The following is an 18,337-nucleotide window of genomic DNA, read 5'->3' on the forward strand; positions in this document are numbered from 1 at the left end:
ATGTTATACTTTCTGAAATGTTCCACACCAATGAGAATCATCTCATTTCTTGGGGCTATGGAAAGAAAATTGAGTCTAATTTAATCTCCTGTACTTTCTATGGAGGAGACAGGATTCACCAGGAGAGGGCAGTGCATGAGGTACCTTTGGTACAGATACCAGCAGTACATGACTCTTGGAAGCTCTTCCAAGTACATCAGTTCACAGCAGCTGCCAATCATTTGACAGTACCAGGGCAATTTCCATCTGCTTATGAATAGCAACCAACTCATCCTGTATTCAATGGAGCTCTTTCAACATATTGATTTGCAGCAGCTGCTAATCGTATGACAGCAGTCAGGGTGGATTCCAGCTGCTTATGAATGTCAACCAGCTCATTCCATGTTCAACAAATCATTGCGTTGAAATAGTTTGCATATTTTCATTCAATAAAGTAACACAAAATAATTTTCTGGGGTAACTCATCTTTGTGCAGAAACAAGCTGTAAGAATAATGTGTGGTGCTCATCCATGATCATCTTGCATGCATCTGTTCAAGGAACTGGGCATTCTGAATCCTGGTTCATAGCATATTTATTTCCTCATGACGTTTGTTGTAAATAATCCACTACAGTTCAAATGGAATATTGATGTACATAATTACAATACCAGAAGCGGAAAATGATACTCATTACTCCATGTTAAGGTTGTCTTTGGCACAAAAAAGCGGTGCACAGTTGAGCAACAACAATTTTAGATCACTTAAGACAGAATCACTTATGACAGAATTGATGAAAGAAGAAAATATAAAAATGCAGCAAATGAAGCAAGCAAAAAGGAATACAAGCGTCTAAAAAATGAGATTGACAGGAAGTGCAAAATGGCTAAGCAGGGATGGCTAGAGGACAAATGTAAGGATGTAGAAGCATGTATCACTAGGGGTAAGATAGATACTGCCTACAGGAAAATTAAAGAGACCTTTGGAGACAAAAGAACCACTTGTATGAATATCAAGTGCTCAGATGGAAACCCAGTTCTAAGGGAAGAAGGGAAAACAGAAAGATGGAAGCACTATATTGAGGGTCTAATCAGGGGCAATGTACTTGAGGGCAATATTATGGGAATGGAACAGGATGTAAATGAAGATGAAATGGGAGATACAAAACTGCGTGAAGAGTTTGAAAGAGCACTGAAAGACCTGAGTCGAAACAAGGCCCCAGGAGTAGACAACATTCCATTAGAAATACTGATGACCTTAGGAGAGCCAGTCCTGACAAAACTCTACCATCTGGTGAGCAAGATGTGTGAGACAGGTGAAATACCCTCAGACTTCAAGAAGAATATAATAATTCCAACCCCAAAGAAAGCAGGTGTTGATTGATGTGAAAATTACTGAACAATCAGTTTAATAAGTCACAGCTGCAAAATACTAACATGAATTCTTTACAGACAAATGGAAAAACTGGTAGAAGCTGATCTCGGGGAAGATCATTTTGGATTCTGTAGAAATATCGGAACATGTAAGGCAATACTGACCTTACGACTTATCTTAGAAGATAGATTAAGGAAAGGCAAACCTATGTTTCTAGCATTTGTAGACTTAGAGTAAGCTTTTGACAATGTTGACTGGAATACTCTCTTTCAAATTCTAAAGGTGGAAGGGGTAAAATACAGGGAGCAAAAGGCTGTTTATATTTTGTACAGAAATAGAAGTTATAAGAGCTGCGGGGCAGGAAAGGGAAGCAGTGGTTGGGAAGGGAGTGAGACAGGGTTGTAGCCTATCCCCAATGTTATTCAATCTGTATATTGAGGCAAGCAGTAAAGGAAACAAAATAAAAATTCATAGTAGGTATTAAAATCCATGGAGAAGAAATAAAAACTTTGAGGTTCACCAATGACATTGTAATTCTGTCAGAGACAGCAAAGGACTTGAAAGAGCAGTTGAATGGAATGGACAGTGTCTTGAAAGGAGGATGTAACATGAACATCAACAAAAGCAAAATGAGGATAATGGAATGTAGTTGATTTAAGTCAGGTGATGCTGAGGGAATTAGATTAGGAAATGATTACGCTTAAAGCAGTAAAGGAGTTTTGCTATTTGGGAAGCAAAATAAGTGATGATGGTCAAAGTAGAGAGGATATAAAATGTAGACTGGCAATGGCAAGGAAAGCGTTTCTGAAGAAGAGAAATTTATTAACATGAAGTATAGATGTAAGTGTCAGGAAGCAGTTTCTGAAAGTATTTGTATGGAGTGTAGCCATGTATGGAAGTGAAATGTGGATGATATATGGTTTGGACAAGAAGAGAATAAAAGCTTTCAAAATGTGGTGCTACAGAAGAATGCTGAAGATTAGATGGGTAGATCACATAACTAACGAGGAGGTATTGAATAGTATTGGGGAGAAGAGGAGTTTGTGGCACAACTTGACAAGAAGAAGGGATCAGTTGGTAGGACATGTTTTGAGGCATCAATGGATCACCAATGTAGTACTGGAGGGCAGCGTGGAGGGTAAAAATCATAGAGGGAGACCAAGAGATGAATACACTAAACAGATTCAGAAGGATGTAGGTTGCAGTAGGTACTGGGACATGAAGAAGCTTGCACAGGATAGAGTAGCATGGAGAGCTGGATCAAACCAGTCTCAGGACTGAAGACCACAACAACAACATGACAGAATGCTAATTAAAATTTGAAAACTGACAGAAAGTTTCTCCTTGACAGGTCCATCTATTTTGTAGAATAATTTCTATTACTGTAATGTGTAAAAGGCAGACTCATTCCACATCGTTATGCTTTATCATGCAAAACAATCCATGGAGTGCATAACTAACTAGCCAATGAACTAACTAAACAATCAAAAGTCTGATTACCCACCAATTACTTTAACTTTGCCATATGTCTCTGTTCATAGACGCTTTATTTTTGCCCTTAATTTGGCATTGTGAACCAGTATTACATTTCAGTGGTGGAAGATGCTGCTCTGCATGAGTAATGGCCATGTGTAATGCCTTTTGTGGTAAATGGTAAATATTCTAGAGAGAAATAAAAATAAAAACAAAAAACATTATATTGTATTTATGTATTACCAAACACAAAGAGTTAACCACTTAAAACTATTTGGTTTTCTTATTGATCAGTCTCTGCTGTGTTGCTCACTGAAAGTAATGCACAATACTATCACAATCAATCTGTTCATTACATCACATCAGAAACAAATTGAGTAACACACCACTAAGTCGTGCCTGTCATGCCTTCCTCTGTTTGGGAGTGATTCAACAAGCACAAAAATGGTCTTATGTGACAAGTAAAGGATATTAGAAATATTTCTGGAATTGACCAACAGGAATCTCTAGCATTCCAAGACCCCTCACTTTTAGGAAGACTGCTGTGTTTGGTGTCAGGAGAAAGCAAATGCAAATGGATAAGAGATTGTTAATTTTTAGCAATTTGTATGTAAAGCATAAAAGCATTCCTGTTTGGAAAAAGCAGTAAAGGGTAGGAATGATCTTGCTCCCTCAGTGTGTACATCTCTGGTCCCCAACGAACATGTAGATGAGGCTCTTCTTGGCAGTCACTGAGGAAACACTGGATGATAGGTTGTGGACTGTGGCACACCAATCATGTCTCTCATCTGGGCTCACAGGTAATATCTGGATAATTTCAGGGATTGAGAGATAATGTTGAGAATGCCAGCCTTTCTCACAGAATTTTAACTATCTGAAGATCTACAGCATTGTCAAACAATTGATTTAATGACCCCAAGTCAAATAGTAGAGGGCATGAAGCAGAGACAAGACAGAGGTCTTCAACAAGCTAGGATGTTAATTCCTAGACATATGTCATTGGGTTGAGAACTGTACTATCCCCTGAATGTCTCAGGCATGACACTACATATCAGTCTGATTGCTACCCAGGTAACTTAATATGTGTGGGGTGCACACGAGGGTTTATTAGATTAGATGACTCTCTATCCAACCCAAGAGACCTCAGAGTACTAGAAAACAACACCCCTCCCACCCCCCCCCCCACCCCCCCCAAAATTCCTCCAAAAAAGTTATGGGGGAACAAATGAATGTAGGACTCAAACTCTGATGGATCTGTACAAATGTAATAATAATAATAAAAATAATAATAATAATAACATGTCTTTTAACTGGGCAACACTTTGGCAAGCTGTGTGTCCCTAACCTACCTCAGTTATCCAACCAGGGAAAGGGTACCTACAGTTTAACTTTTAATCTGAAGCGTGTGTCATTTCTTATGATTCCTCACATAAGAGGTAAAGGCTAGGATAACACAAAGACTGAAAAATCCATAGTCAGAGTGAGATTTGAGCCTATGATGATGCAGTTTCCATGAACAAGCTTTACCACAAGATGACCAGGTCTAACATGTATACACAATTTTAATCAGAAGCTTTTGACGAGTGAGTTTGTGAGTATTAAAATATGGGATAAATGGCTGGATCTTATGATTATGTTGACTTAGAAACTTATGTTTTACACCAGCAACAGAACATACACCTAAGTATTTCACATAAATTTCAACTTGATACAGTTGATGCAGGAAGCACCGTATATGTTTTGATGAGTGAGTCTGTGAGTACTCAAATTTGTGACATAAATGTCCATGTCTTTTGATAACATTGACACAGAAGTTTAAAGTTTTTACACCACCAACAGATGATAGACCTTAGTATGACACATAAATTTCAACATGAGACCTCTAGCCATTTCTGAGAAAAAGAGCTTTTAACAGATAGACAGATGGGCAACAAAATGATCCTATAAGAGCTATATTTTTACTAATTGTGGTACAGAATCCAAATAAGGTGAGACTATCACAGTCATAGTGAGACTGTCAAAATCCTTGTGATCAAGGACTAAAAGATTTGCAAAAAATTGATAGTTACTGAAGCTGGCTAAAACTCAAAGTTGACAGGAGTGAGGTTTTAAGAGTAAATCTAAAGCTATGTCAAAATATTAGGCTAATGGAAATTGGAGGTTTTTGTATTTGTTACAGTAAACAAGAATGTCTATTCCAATAAAGTAGAAACTGAAGCTGCATGTGAGATCATTTGGGAAAGTCTCAGTGTCAAGGGTAGTAATATACATATAAAAGTATCAACAGATTCATCTGCAAAATACAAGGTCAGTCAGAAAGGACTTCACAAATTTGGAATGATATAGAACTCTACTGCAATAAATTACATAACTGGTAGATGTGTCACTCTGTGGCAAACCACGTCAAGTCTGCTTCACATGTTGCATCACTAGGGGGGTACAGTTAAAATGGCTATTTTCAGTGGTGTGGAGCATGCTCATTATGTGTTATGGTTTCATGAAATGAACTCTACAACAACTGCTCAGCATAAATTTTGCACTGAATATGCTAAAGAACTTCCAAACATGACTACAATTTACTCTTGTCACAAGAACTTACGATGTTCACTGCAACATGATAAATCACCAGGTTACCTTCATGCTGATGATTATGTCCAACAGCTTAGGGAAAGTGTTGCCCACAGTCCACAAAAATTGACACAATGCCCATCTTGTAAGACTGGCATTGAACAAAAAAACTGTTTTTTGAGTACTGCATGGACATTTACACATGAAATCCTACAGATTAACAATAGCACAGCACGTTAGTGGTGTAGATATGGTTGCTACATTGGGGAATTCCCTGACAAAATGTTGCATCAGATAGAGGACAATGAGACATTCATGAGCACAATAATCTTCAGTGATGAGACAACATTTTGTGTCAGTGTCATTGTGAACAATCACAACTGCAGAACAATGGACAATGATTATCCATGTGTAACTGTGGAATATGTTTGTGACAGCCCCATAGTTAGTGTGTTTAGTGCCCTTAGCAAATTGAAAGTGTGTGATCCTTTCTTCTGTATGAAGAAAACTCACACTGGTATTGTGTATCTGGATATGCCTGAAAACTTTTTAATTTCACAGATCAATGAAGATGACTGAGATGGAATGGTTTACTATCAGAAAGATGGTGCACCACCTCATTTCCTCGTGAAAGTTTGAGGTTTCCTCAATAATCAGATCCCATATCAGTTGATTGGCTGTGAATGGCTAATTGCATGGCCAATCAGGCTCCAGCTCTCAGCTGATTTACAACTGCAGAGCGGTAAGTTAAGTGTTTTCTATTCTGTGTTCTCCTCATAGTGCATTTATTAAATTTTGTGCATGTTTCTTTTGTTTAAGAGGTTTAACATTGCATTTTTGCAAGCGTAATTTCATTCAGTCTGCAGCACAGTAGCTGCTCACTGAAGAACAAGCTACACAGCTCATCAATGCATCAGCATCCATTGTGATACATCAGGAGAGTACTGAGTTGCATATCTAGGGTTTTGTCTGCTTTTACAGTTTACTTCTTCAGTTAGTCTTGCTAGGATGGTTAGTATATGTGCATACTGTGGACAGATGCAGGAGGAGCTGGCTGCAGTTCCCAAAGAGCTGAATGCACTTTTGGCTATGGTCAGTCACTTAACTGCAAGTGAAGTGTAGCAATCAACAAGGATGCTGACTGCTGCATTTCACTTTGCCATTTGGTAGCTCTGTGAGATCTAATCATCAATGAGTGGCATCAGCTGGACGTTGTATACCTGAAGCAACTTGTGGGCACACTCCCTCACCAAACAGAGACCATTATCATGGCAAAAAGTAGTGTTACATGGTATTGGCATAATATCTTCTGGAACTTACTACTTTTATTCCATTGTACTTACATGAAAGGGAAAATGTATTAAACCACCCACATCTACTCTCAAATGTTACAAGTTAGTGTGGCCAAAAGTCTATGAGGCATCACTTAGCATCACAGGGCCCCATACCACAACATCCACTTGTACTCCATAAACACTCTACAGATGAAGAGAGAAAGCAACAGGAAATGTGAAGAGAAAAATAAAGACAACCTTCTGAAAGCTACTGTTTTCACTTGCAAACAGTGAACACAACTCAACAGATACTAATATACATATGAATCAATCAAAATGCTCCTCTGCCATTTTATCTAAAAGCCAGAGCAGTTCAACCAGGTGAAAAGATTAGTAGAAAGGAAATGATCACCAGTAAATGTCTTACATCCTTGAGTGGAATTCAGAACTGAAGTAGAGGTGCTAAGAGTCCTAGGACAGGAAAGGCCACCAGACAGATGCTGAGAAGAATTTAATTTAAAAGTTTCTTCTGTTTCTGTGCTAAGTTTACACACTCTGCAAGAAGGATGATCATGCTAATGAGAGACCAAAAGTGGTGTGGCCATGTTAGTCAGTAGGACATACCACTCCATCCCTCATCATCCTTTTAAAAGCAAATTCAAATTCTGTGGTTATTTATGTGTCACATAAAATCATCATTTGCTTTGTATATCTACTGCTATATGGCCCAACAGAGAGAGTGAATCTCCAAGAGCTGATTAAGGATCTTTCTTATTTGAACCATCCTGGAAGATAAAAACTGTGTACCAGTCGAGGATCTGAACCTAGAACCTTGCCTTCAGTGGACAATATTCTTACTGACTAAGCTACCCTTGTATGACTCACAATCTACATTTACAGTTGTACTTTCACCAGGGCCGCTCTTCTACTTTCCAATAAACTTCACTTGCTGGGATATTGTTCCTGGAAAAAAGGTTATTGCAGAGAAAAGATTTAGCCAAAGTATTGAGGACTGATTCTGGTATGAATTTATCACTTTGCAGCAGAATGTGTGTGGTTTCAGATCTTTCTGGCAGATTAAAACTGTGTGCTGGGCTGGGATGGAGTTTAAGCTTGACCCAGAATCTCAAAACTCATAGCAAAACACTGTACACTCTGCAGCAGAATGTAGAAATTCCCTGTCTCATTACTCCTCCTAGTTTTAAAGACTGCCATACTCTATGGGAATACACAAACACCTGCCTCAGGTGCCAAGAACTTGAAAATCTCGTTTAGTCAGAGAGCATAAAACATTCTGAAGAAAGGCCAAACATTGCACTTCAGTTCAGCAACAGGTTCATTTCCACTTGTTCACATGACTTGGAGACACTGCCTGTATGAAGTTTTTACTGATCTCCACACAAGCTAACACTTCCCAATTTGGTTACATCTCCCAAAAAGAGAAGCCTTTGAAAGGAAACTGTGAAAATGTGTGTTCAGCATAGCAAAGTGCCCATTGGGCTATATTTGAATAACAAGACAGCATCCAGGACCGGGTGAGCCACATCACAAGTGTGAAGTACCACTTAGTTGAAGCATCTGGATCACCAACCTGAGGACACCAGAAGAGGCATCTTGTACACTGGAAGAATAACAAATGTCACTCTGGCCTCAATGATGGACAGGCTGCAGTGTGAAGGTTCAAGTGCAGACCATTAGGAAAGAACCTAGCAGCTTTTCTGCATGGGCAGACTCTCAGAAAATAATTAAAGAAATTTGGAATAGGTTATGGAGACTGTCTTTCAGTTTGAACAATAATTTCACTGTGACTGGAAGTGTATTGTAGTCAATCAGAAAGAAAGAGTAGAAGTGCAGTAGCTGTCATAAAGTGAAACAGTAATCTTACCACATATTCATTTATTTATTTATTTATATACTTGTTCCATAGATCTGTACATGTGAGCAAGTCACTCAGATGTGGAACGTGTCAATGTACATAATAAAATACATAGAATAAAGACATTGTTATAGTATTAATAACAGTGCACAAAAGTCATACTTATTAGCTTAAAAACTAGTGAACATAAATGTGAAGATAGCAGTTTCATATTTAGGGCATTCTTGCATCTATTTTAACCTTGAACAGTAATCAAAACTTCCCACTTTGGGTTTAAAAGTGACCCAAAAATGGAAATGAGAAAAACAGGAATTTTTACATTAGGGCATTATTACATTAGTTTAACAGTAAACAGTGTCGAAAAATTTAAAAACATCTTTCCAATCTGGGTTTTACTTATTCTCTGAAAGAATTCCTCTAGTGAATAAAGTGAGGTCTCAAGTAAATAATTTTTCAAGCTGTGTTTAAATACTGATGTACTACTCCTTATACTTTTGATGCTGTTGGATAGGGAATTGAAAATTTTCGTTCCAGCGTACTTTACCCCTTTTTGAATAAGTGTCAAGTTCTTTAACTCACAGTGGAAATCCTCTTTTCTTCTGGTGTTATGTTCATGATGTAGGCAATTCGTTTCATACAGAGTGGGGTTATTTATTATGAAGCACATCAGTGAATATATGTACTGAGATGTTGCAGTCAGTATTTCAAGTCGTTTAAAAAGATTTCGACATGAGGTTCGCGGGGGTACACCACAAATGATTCTTATTGCTCTTTTTTGTGCTGTGAGGATTTTCTTTGCGGCAGGTGTATTGCCCCAGAAAATGATGCCATAACACATGACTGAATGAAAATAGCCAAAGTAAGCTGACTTTGAGATGGTAATGTCATTGAAGTGTGACAAGATTCGTAAAGCAAATGTTGCCGACGTCAGCCGTTTTAGTGTTTGTAGAACGTGATGTTCCCAGTTCAGCTTACTGTCCACATATACGCCTAGGAATTTTGATAAGTACACTTGCTTTATCATCTGATCATTCTGTGTGATAACTATTTCTTTTGGGTTTTTGTGGGTTGTCTGGAACTGGATAAAATTGGTTTTTTTCAGGCTTATTGAAAGGGAGTTAATACTAAACCAACCCAGAACTTCTTTAAGGATATCATTGACCTCGGATTCTAAGTCAGTAGTTGACACATTATCCACCACAATGCTCGTATCATCAGCGAACATTGTAAATTTACACTGCTTATTGATGGATAAAGGCAGGTCATTAACATATATGAGGAACAGCAAGGGCCCAAGCACTGATCCCTGTGGCACTCCATGCTGCACAATTCCCCACTCAGAGTCCACTATATATTGTGATACACTATCTGAAACATCTAGAATAATCTTCTGCTTCCTATTTTCGAGGTACGATTTTAACCAGTTCCCTACAGGTCCTGTAATTCCATAATGACAGGCCTTCTTGAAGAGTATCTGGTGATCTACACAGTTGAACGCCTTTGATAGGTCGCATAAGACACCAATTGGCAGTCTCTTGCTGTTTATAGACTCTAGAACATCATTTGTGAATGAGAAAATTGCGTTATCTATTGAAACTCCCTTTTGAAAGCCAAACTGCTGACTGTTAATGATGTTCAGGTCACCAAGGTGTGCCACAATCCTGTTGTACAGAGCTTTTTCTAGGACTTTTGAAAATGTTGTTAATAGAGAGATAGGGCGATAGTTTGACACATTTGTAGCATCCCCTGCTTTGTACAGGGGCCTGACAACAGAGTATTTCATTCTGTCTGGAAACACTCCTTGTTGCATGGATGTGTTGCAGATGTGAGACAAAACTTCGGTCACTTCACTACAGCAAGCCTTCAACAGCTTGCTTGAAATATCGTCGATACCAGCAGAATGTTTATTTTTCAAAGACTGTATGATTTTTTTGATTTCATTGGCAGTAATGGGAAGCACACTTATTTGACTGAAAGTTTCTGGAAAATTATTTTTCATTATACAGGCAGCTTTATCTACAGAACCATGGCAACCTATCTGTGTTGGGACAGTTAAAAAATGTTGGTTGAAGATTTCAGCAATTTCCTCATTATTAGTTATCTCTGAGTTGTCAACAGTTAAAACAATATTTTTGTCTTTGGTGTAGTTTACAGTCCCTGTTTCTCTCTTTATCACATTCCAGATTGTTTTACTTTTATTTTCAGAATTAGTAATTTCAGATGCTATACACATACTTTTAGAGTTTTTAATTACTTTGGCAAGAATTTTACAGTAGAGTTTCTAATGTTTTAGCTGAGCAGGGTTGTTAGAAGTCTTTGATGCTAGGTAGAGTTGTCTTTTTTCTCTGACAGGAAGCTATGATGCCCTTAGTGAGCCATGGTTTTTTTGCAGACCTAGCAGGTTGGACTATGTATGACTTTTTTGGAAATACACTTTCAAAGGTACCTGCTATCTCATTTGTGAATAAATTGTATTTTGAATTAGCAGTTTCTGCTAGATAAACAGGTGTCCAGTCAGTATGCTGAAGACGTGATCTGAACGTTTGAATAGCTTCCTCACTTATTTTCCTTAATGTTCTCCATCTAAGTGAGGTGTCACTAAGAGGAATTCCCAAGCTGTTGAAAGTAACTCGTTGTCCGTCATGGTCAGACAGACCATTTATAACCATTTCAATATTAATATGGTTGACTTTAATCTGATCAACAAAAACGTTATCAATGAGAGTACTGGAAGAGGTTGTGGTTCTGGTGGGCGAGCTAACCACAGGAACAAGGTCGTACGTGCACATGAGATTTTCAAACTCCACCTTTCAGGGAGAATTAAACAAAAAATCTATGTTAAAATCCCCAACAACTACCATGCCCCTATTTTTTCTACTTAAGTACAACAAAAGAGTATCTAATTGTTTAACAAACACTTTAAAATTACCAGATGGTGCCCTGTAAACTGCCACAACTGTTAATCTGGAGACAGTGTCTGGCACCTCTATAGCACATACTTCAAAATGTAGCTCAAAGCAGAATCTTTGTACATCTATTGCCGTGAACAAGACATTGTTTTTTACATATACAGCTACTCCTCCTTTGTCCATATAGTTCCTGCAATAAGACATTGCCAAAACATAGTTAGGAATAGGGACCACTTCAATACCAGCAGTGATGTGGTGTTCTGTTAGACACAGAATGTGGGCACTGTTTATACCTTTTGTGTCTTTTATATTTGCTGTGAACTGATCCAGCTTGCAGTATAGGCCTCTTATGTTCTGATGAAACACTGTTAACTTTTGTTTGTCTTTAATTGTATTGCTGTTTGAGTGAACTTTCGTTTGTGTATTAATTACTTGTTGCAGATTTTTGTTACTGGACCAGATCCTGCTAGAGTTGGCCCAGCTCACTAGTTTCCCTCGTTAGTTAGGGCTATGACTGGTCTGCTTTCATGATCGTTATTGTTTAGACCTATTATTTCATGAAAAGCTTTTCCAATGTCTGCTGCTAGTTTATTTTTGCCAAACTGATTTAGATGTAGTCCATGCTTTGTGAAGCCGTGTCTCTCATACCCGTCAGTATCCAGTAGTGCCACATTCGTAAACTTAGTGCAAAAGTGTTTCAGTTTACTATTCGTTAGGCGAATTTCTCTGTTCACTCAAGACCAGTCTGCCAGGTCATACCTCGTGGGCACAGTTGTTAGTATTATGTTTGTATGCTGTAATAACTGCAGCAATATGAGTAGCTTTTTAATGAAAGTGCTGGCCTCGTTGCAATAAACATCGTTTGCTCCTGCGATTATCGCAACACAGTCTTTTTCCGTGAATTTAGCACATTCTGTGTGTATGTCTTCTACCACATTCACGAATTTTGCTCCTGGTTTAACAATTGCTGATATACACGAACCATCTTGAGCAGAGTTCGACATGCATGTCAAAATATTGCGAGCATGACTGTCTCCAAATATTTTTACGTTGTGTTTGTTTGCATACGCGATCGGAACTTTTTCTTACACAACCACGCGTGTTTTGTGTACACGTGTTGCCGTCTACTACAATTTTAGATGCACTGTTTTTGTTATTTGAATTATCACTGTTTATCAAGCACTGAACTTTGTCCACTGTTGAGGCTTCTTTATTCATTTGTGGGTTTCCTTTCTTGTATATAAATGTGGCGTTGTCGACGGTTACATTTTCACGACGTACATAACACCGATCTACACACACTGTCGAAGCACTACTGTTTTGTAGAGCTGTATATCGGTCTTGGAGGACAGCGTATTTCACTTCTATCACTTCAATATTGGTTTGTAGCATTCTGATTATTTCGTCCTTATTTTTAATAATGTTTTAAAATTTACTTTCACACGCAGCTGCTATGCATGGCTCACAGGTCCACAAATAGTCATCAGTTACGAGTTTTAAGTTGATCTTGCAGCAATTTTCATGAAACCAGTACTTGCAGGTTCTACACTGAATTCCTTTACGAACTTTTCTAATACACAATTTACAATTACTATTACTTTTATCTTCATAACTGGGAGCTGAACCTACACGTACTTTCTCTATCGGCGCCATCTTAACTCCACCGTACCTTCAATGGGAAGCAATTGGAAAATACATCCAAAATACAACTTAAAATGCATGAAAAGACTGTGTGATGTGCTGAAATGTGACAAAATAAATTAACATAAAAACAAACATTCTGCAATGACAAGCTTCAAAATTATTTAGATCAATTCAACCATGAGGACCTAAAATTTCAGCTTCAAGAATCAGATCCTTAGACAAGAAGAACTGGAGCAAGCTCCACAAGAAAAGAAAAGTAAACTAAAAAGCTTTGTAATCTTACTTTGCTTTGTAATCTTACTTTGCTCATTATGGACAATAGATGCAACTAGAAAGGAGGGGTAGATTACAAGTGTGGGTATCATCTGTGAATAATTGACTAATAATGAAGTTTTGTCCATTGCAAAGAGTGCTTTATTTTGTTATTTTTTTAAAAATTTATGTACTTTTATAAATTTTCTATCATATGGAGCAAAACACCAAGGGATGCCTTACAAATGAAACCAAATTAACAGTGACAATGTACTACCAATAATGACAGACCAGAATGAATGAAAGTGAAGAGGACTTTATGAATACAACCAGGGATGTCAATGCAAATTATTTGTGAAGTCAATTTGTTTGTGGATGCATGTGAGCTGTGAGCATTGAGACTATCATCCCTCCTATACACCAGGTTGAAGCTGTTTGGCAAAACATAGTGTCATGATACATGAAGGAGTCCGTAACTGCCTCCTGCACATCCTTGTCTTACAGGAATCATCAACCACCAAGGGCTTCTTTAAAGTACTGAAGGCATGTTAATTGCATGGGGAGAGATCATGACTTTTGGAAGGGTGCTTGTGTCTCCAACATGATGTGGTGTAACTTCTGTGTTACGAGTTTTGTGAAATGGGGCAAGCATCATTATGAAGCAGCAGCACCCCTTGTTGCACCATTACACAATGGTGGTTTCCAACAGATATGCTGTTCCATACACAATTTTCATTCTCTGGTGGGTGCCTACTGGTGTTTGTCCTTTGGCAGCCAAGAAAACAATAACAGCATGTTGGTCCTGTTTGGATGCAGTTAGTTGCTATAGTTCATGTCTCCACACTTACTGAACATGTGTTGGAAAGATACAAATGCCATTCTAATTCCTTGCCTTCATGTTGGTACTTATATACCCACATTGGAGTTGCACTACATTGCCTATACACTGCAGCAATGCTCTCAAATGGAAACTTTTTAATTGCTGTTTATACACACACACACACACACACACACACACACACACACACACACACACACACACACACACATTCCTCACTGAGATGTGAAATATAAATGTGCTGAGGCTTCATTACTGGAGTGTTCCCGCCAGGAAAGTTTCAAAGAACTAAGAAAAATAATACCACATACACACAAAAATGAAGATACTTATAATGGCTGGCTCACAAATCATCAGTATTTCTGATTTGGCCTACACTTTGAAGACATGTTTTAAAACATACATACCAGATGAGGAAAAGAGGAAATTTAATGTTGCTGGACTACTTTCTGGACTAAAATACCTGAGTTCACATCATATACTTCTCTTGAATAACAGAAAATAATGGTCTAAGTCTGCTGCAAACATTTTTATCAGCATTTAGCATGAATAAAGTTGAATATATTTTCTCTGAGTAATGTAAAAATGTCACAATAACAATCTGACATACATGAGAAGCAAAGCATACTCTTTTTCATAGCATTAAGCAGCTGAACTAACCAAATGATTTGAACTACTTACCAATATCAACTTTTTCAAAGGCTGTAAATTCTGCTTAACACTAATTTCCTCTATACTGGTAAGGTTAAGACTAAATTAAGGCCTTAAATTTACAAGTATATAGATAGCTGACAGTGTTGTGTGTAAAGTAATATGAACACTTGCAAATACATGTTGGATTGAAACAACATTTGGGAAGTGTATGGTCATGAACTGATATTTTTTCAAAGGGGCTACATTTCTGACAATATACATAGTAATAATGTAACTGGAAGTAATATTTCCTAATGAAAAACCCTTCATTGACAGCTTCTTCTAGTTAATATTTCGCATTCCTCAAGGGTTTTATTAATGACAGGATGTATAAAGCAAAATGTAAGAATGAGTGAGTAAGACTTCCTGGTTACAAGAAGAATATTCTGACAGGATAGCTATGATTTTATTTTTGAATAAGACATTGGCAGGACATATGCAACTGTATATAGTCAATTTAGTGCAGTCGAAAATACATTTAACTATCATTATTCAGTTAACATGATTTCTGGGAGTCTGTCAAACATCTGTTTCTATTATAATGTGTAAACTGTGCATCTTTATAAATGCAATATGGTTGTTCGTGTTTACACATTACGTCATACGATTATAGTGGTAGTATAATCTTGTCAGCATTTATGTATTTATATTTTATTTTGTTTATTATTAGAATATGGACAGTATAAATGGTTTTAGGTAAAAAGAAAAGCAAAGTGGAGTTTAGTGTAGAGAAATTGAAATACTGATGTAACTTTTGACATTCAATGTTCATATTAAGAACTTTAAAATAATATTCATAAAGCTTTGAGAAAAATATAAAATATTTTAATGAATACGATGTATTTTTTGTAGCAAATTCTGTAAAATGACAGAATACTGGTTATTAGGAACTCTCAATGAATTTGTCTAGTTTAGGTATGTCTTATTACAGAATCATGAGAATATCTCTTGCTACAATCTCTAATAATTAATTTTATACTATGACATAATAAGAAAGGAAAATGCTTAAAACAATGTGTGGCTTGTTATTAAAGTAATAAAATCTGAATAGGTTAAAATTTGGGAAACAAGAAAGGAAATCTTACCTGTTACATCTTTGTCTGATGTGCTGTGTTGCTCCTAAAATAACTTATGGTTTCAGTAATATAGAAAATAAAACAAACAAATAAAATGCTGTACTTACCAGTGCTCTTTTCCTGTGTGTATAACAACACTGTATCCAAAGTATGTTGCTCTTGATCGATTAGACATAACATCCTCATATACAATGGAATGTTTTGTATCAATATGCAAGCTGAGAACAGACATGACACTTATGAAAAAGTTAGTTGTTAAGACACAAAACTTTGGCTGCAGCATTTCAGTGGTTTTTTGACTGGTAATGGATTTTTAACACTTATAATAACATCTCCCACTTGAACCAGGATCTGTCAAGAAAGGAAGGATATAGAGATACCACATCCTTTCTGTGGCCAGAACAGGAAATACATGTAATGATGTGTTATCAGACCACATTCTATTGCATTCCACATTGCTAGTTTATTGCAAAACATTAAAGGAGCAAAGTCTCATTTGAAACACAGTAAATCTCTGAGTGAATGTTACTGTATATTCTAATTACCACAGATTAAAACTAAGACCTTTTGGCTTAAAATCTCTAACAGAAAAATGTATATGATGAGCAAGAATTAGTATGACATGAATGTCTTAGTTGTGTGAACAAAGTAATCATATTTAAAGGATGGAATGAGGATCAGATTTCAATAAACATATGACAGTGTGATTATTAGAGACAGTGTGCAGATGACCCCTTTAATTTATATCCTCCTTTTGTAATTACATCACAAACTAGTTTTTTTTTTTTGTACCAGTATATACTAATTTGTGACCTATTTTTTTATATCATTAAACAACACTAATCTCAGGAAAGTAGACTGTGTATTAGATTGAGGACAAAAAAATATGTCATATTAATACAAATTGTGAAATTACCTGAAACTGCAGTTCGTATTTTGTTGCTCCTATTGTCTACAAAGCAGCAAGTGCATTAAATATCAGACAAGTCAATGTATAAGCATTTAGGTGAAAGTGATTTGTATACTACTTATTTGTGTTGTTGTTGTGGTCTGGCTTCTACAGACTGGTTTCATGCAGCTTTCCATGCTGCTCTATCCTGTGCAAGCCTCTTTATCCCTGAGTAACAACTGCTACTTATATCCTTCTGAATCTGCTTAGTGTATTCATCTCTTGGTCTCCCTCTACAATTTTGCCCTCCACACTTCTCTCCAATTCAAATTGCTGATACCTTGATGCCTCAGAATATGTCCTATCAATTGATCCTTTCTTCTACTCAAGTTGTGCCACAAATCCCCTTCTCATATTAGTTATGTGATCCATCCATCTAATCTTCAGTGTTCTTCCATAGCGCCACATTTGAAAAGTTTCTATTCTCTTTTTGTCTAAACTGTTTATTGTCCATGTTCCAATTCCATATATGGCTGCACTCCACACATACTTTTAGGAAAGGTTCCACGACACTTAGATCTAGACTAGAAGTTAACAAATTTCTCTTCTTTAGAAAAGGTTTTCCTGCCATCGCCATTGCCTACATTTTATATCCCCTCTACTTCAACCATCATCAGTTACTTTCCTACTCAAATAGCAAAACTCATCTACTACTTTAAGTGTCTCATTTCCTAATCTAATTGCCTCAGCATCGCATGATTTAATTTGACTACATTCCATTATCCTTGTTTTGCTTTTCTTGATGTTCATCTTATATTCTCCTTTCAATACACTGTCCATTCCATTCATGTTCTCTACTGTCTCTGACAGAATTACAGTGTCATTGGCAAACTTCAAGGTTTTTATTTTTTCTCCCTGGATTTTAATTCCTGCTCAAAATTTTTCTTTTATTTCCTTTACTATTTGCACAATATCCAGACTGAATAACATTAGGGACAGGCTGCAGCCCTGTCTTACACCCTCCCCAACCATTGTTTCCCTATCGTGCCCTTTGACTCTTATAAGTGCCACCTGGTTTCAGTACAAATTATAAATAGCCTTTTGCTCCCTGTATTTTACCCCTGCTGCCTTCAGAATTTGAAAGAGAGTTTTTTTCAGTATATCCATTGTGGCTGCTGAACTGCAACTGTGATTTTAACTGGCATTTATTTGGTAATAAATATGCAGATAAACACCAGTTTGAAAGAGAGTATTCCAGTCAACATCGTCAAAAGCTTTCTCTAAGTCTACAAATGCTGTAAATGTAGGTTTACCTTTCTCTAACCTCTGTTCTAAGATAAGTTGAAGTGTCAGCATTGCCTCACGTGTTCCTACATTTCTATGGAATCCAAACTGATCTTCCCTGAGGTCAGCTTCTACCTGTTTTTCCATTCGTTTGTATAGAATTTGTATTAGCATTTTGCAATCATGACTTATAAAACTGATAGTTCAGCA

At 37.1% G+C, this 18,337-nt stretch overlaps 1 protein-coding gene across 1 annotated transcript in view; it reads right to left on the bottom strand.

Moving 5' to 3' along the window:
- The window catches only part of LOC124795477 (integrin alpha-4-like), a 554,156-nt gene extending 537,859 nt beyond the window's left edge, over positions 1-16,297 (bottom strand). The window contains exon 1 of the mRNA XM_047259514.1: positions 16,062-16,297. Within this exon, the coding sequence (XP_047115470.1) occupies positions 16,062-16,237 (176 nt within the window). The 5' untranslated portion in view covers positions 16,238-16,297. The remainder of the gene's footprint in view (positions 1-16,061) is intronic.
- Positions 16,298-18,337: the final 2,040 nt, after the last annotated feature.

This window comes from Schistocerca piceifrons, chromosome 4 (assembly GCF_021461385.2).
Source record: "Schistocerca piceifrons isolate TAMUIC-IGC-003096 chromosome 4, iqSchPice1.1, whole genome shotgun sequence".
NCBI lineage: Eukaryota > Metazoa > Arthropoda > Insecta > Orthoptera > Acrididae > Schistocerca > Schistocerca piceifrons.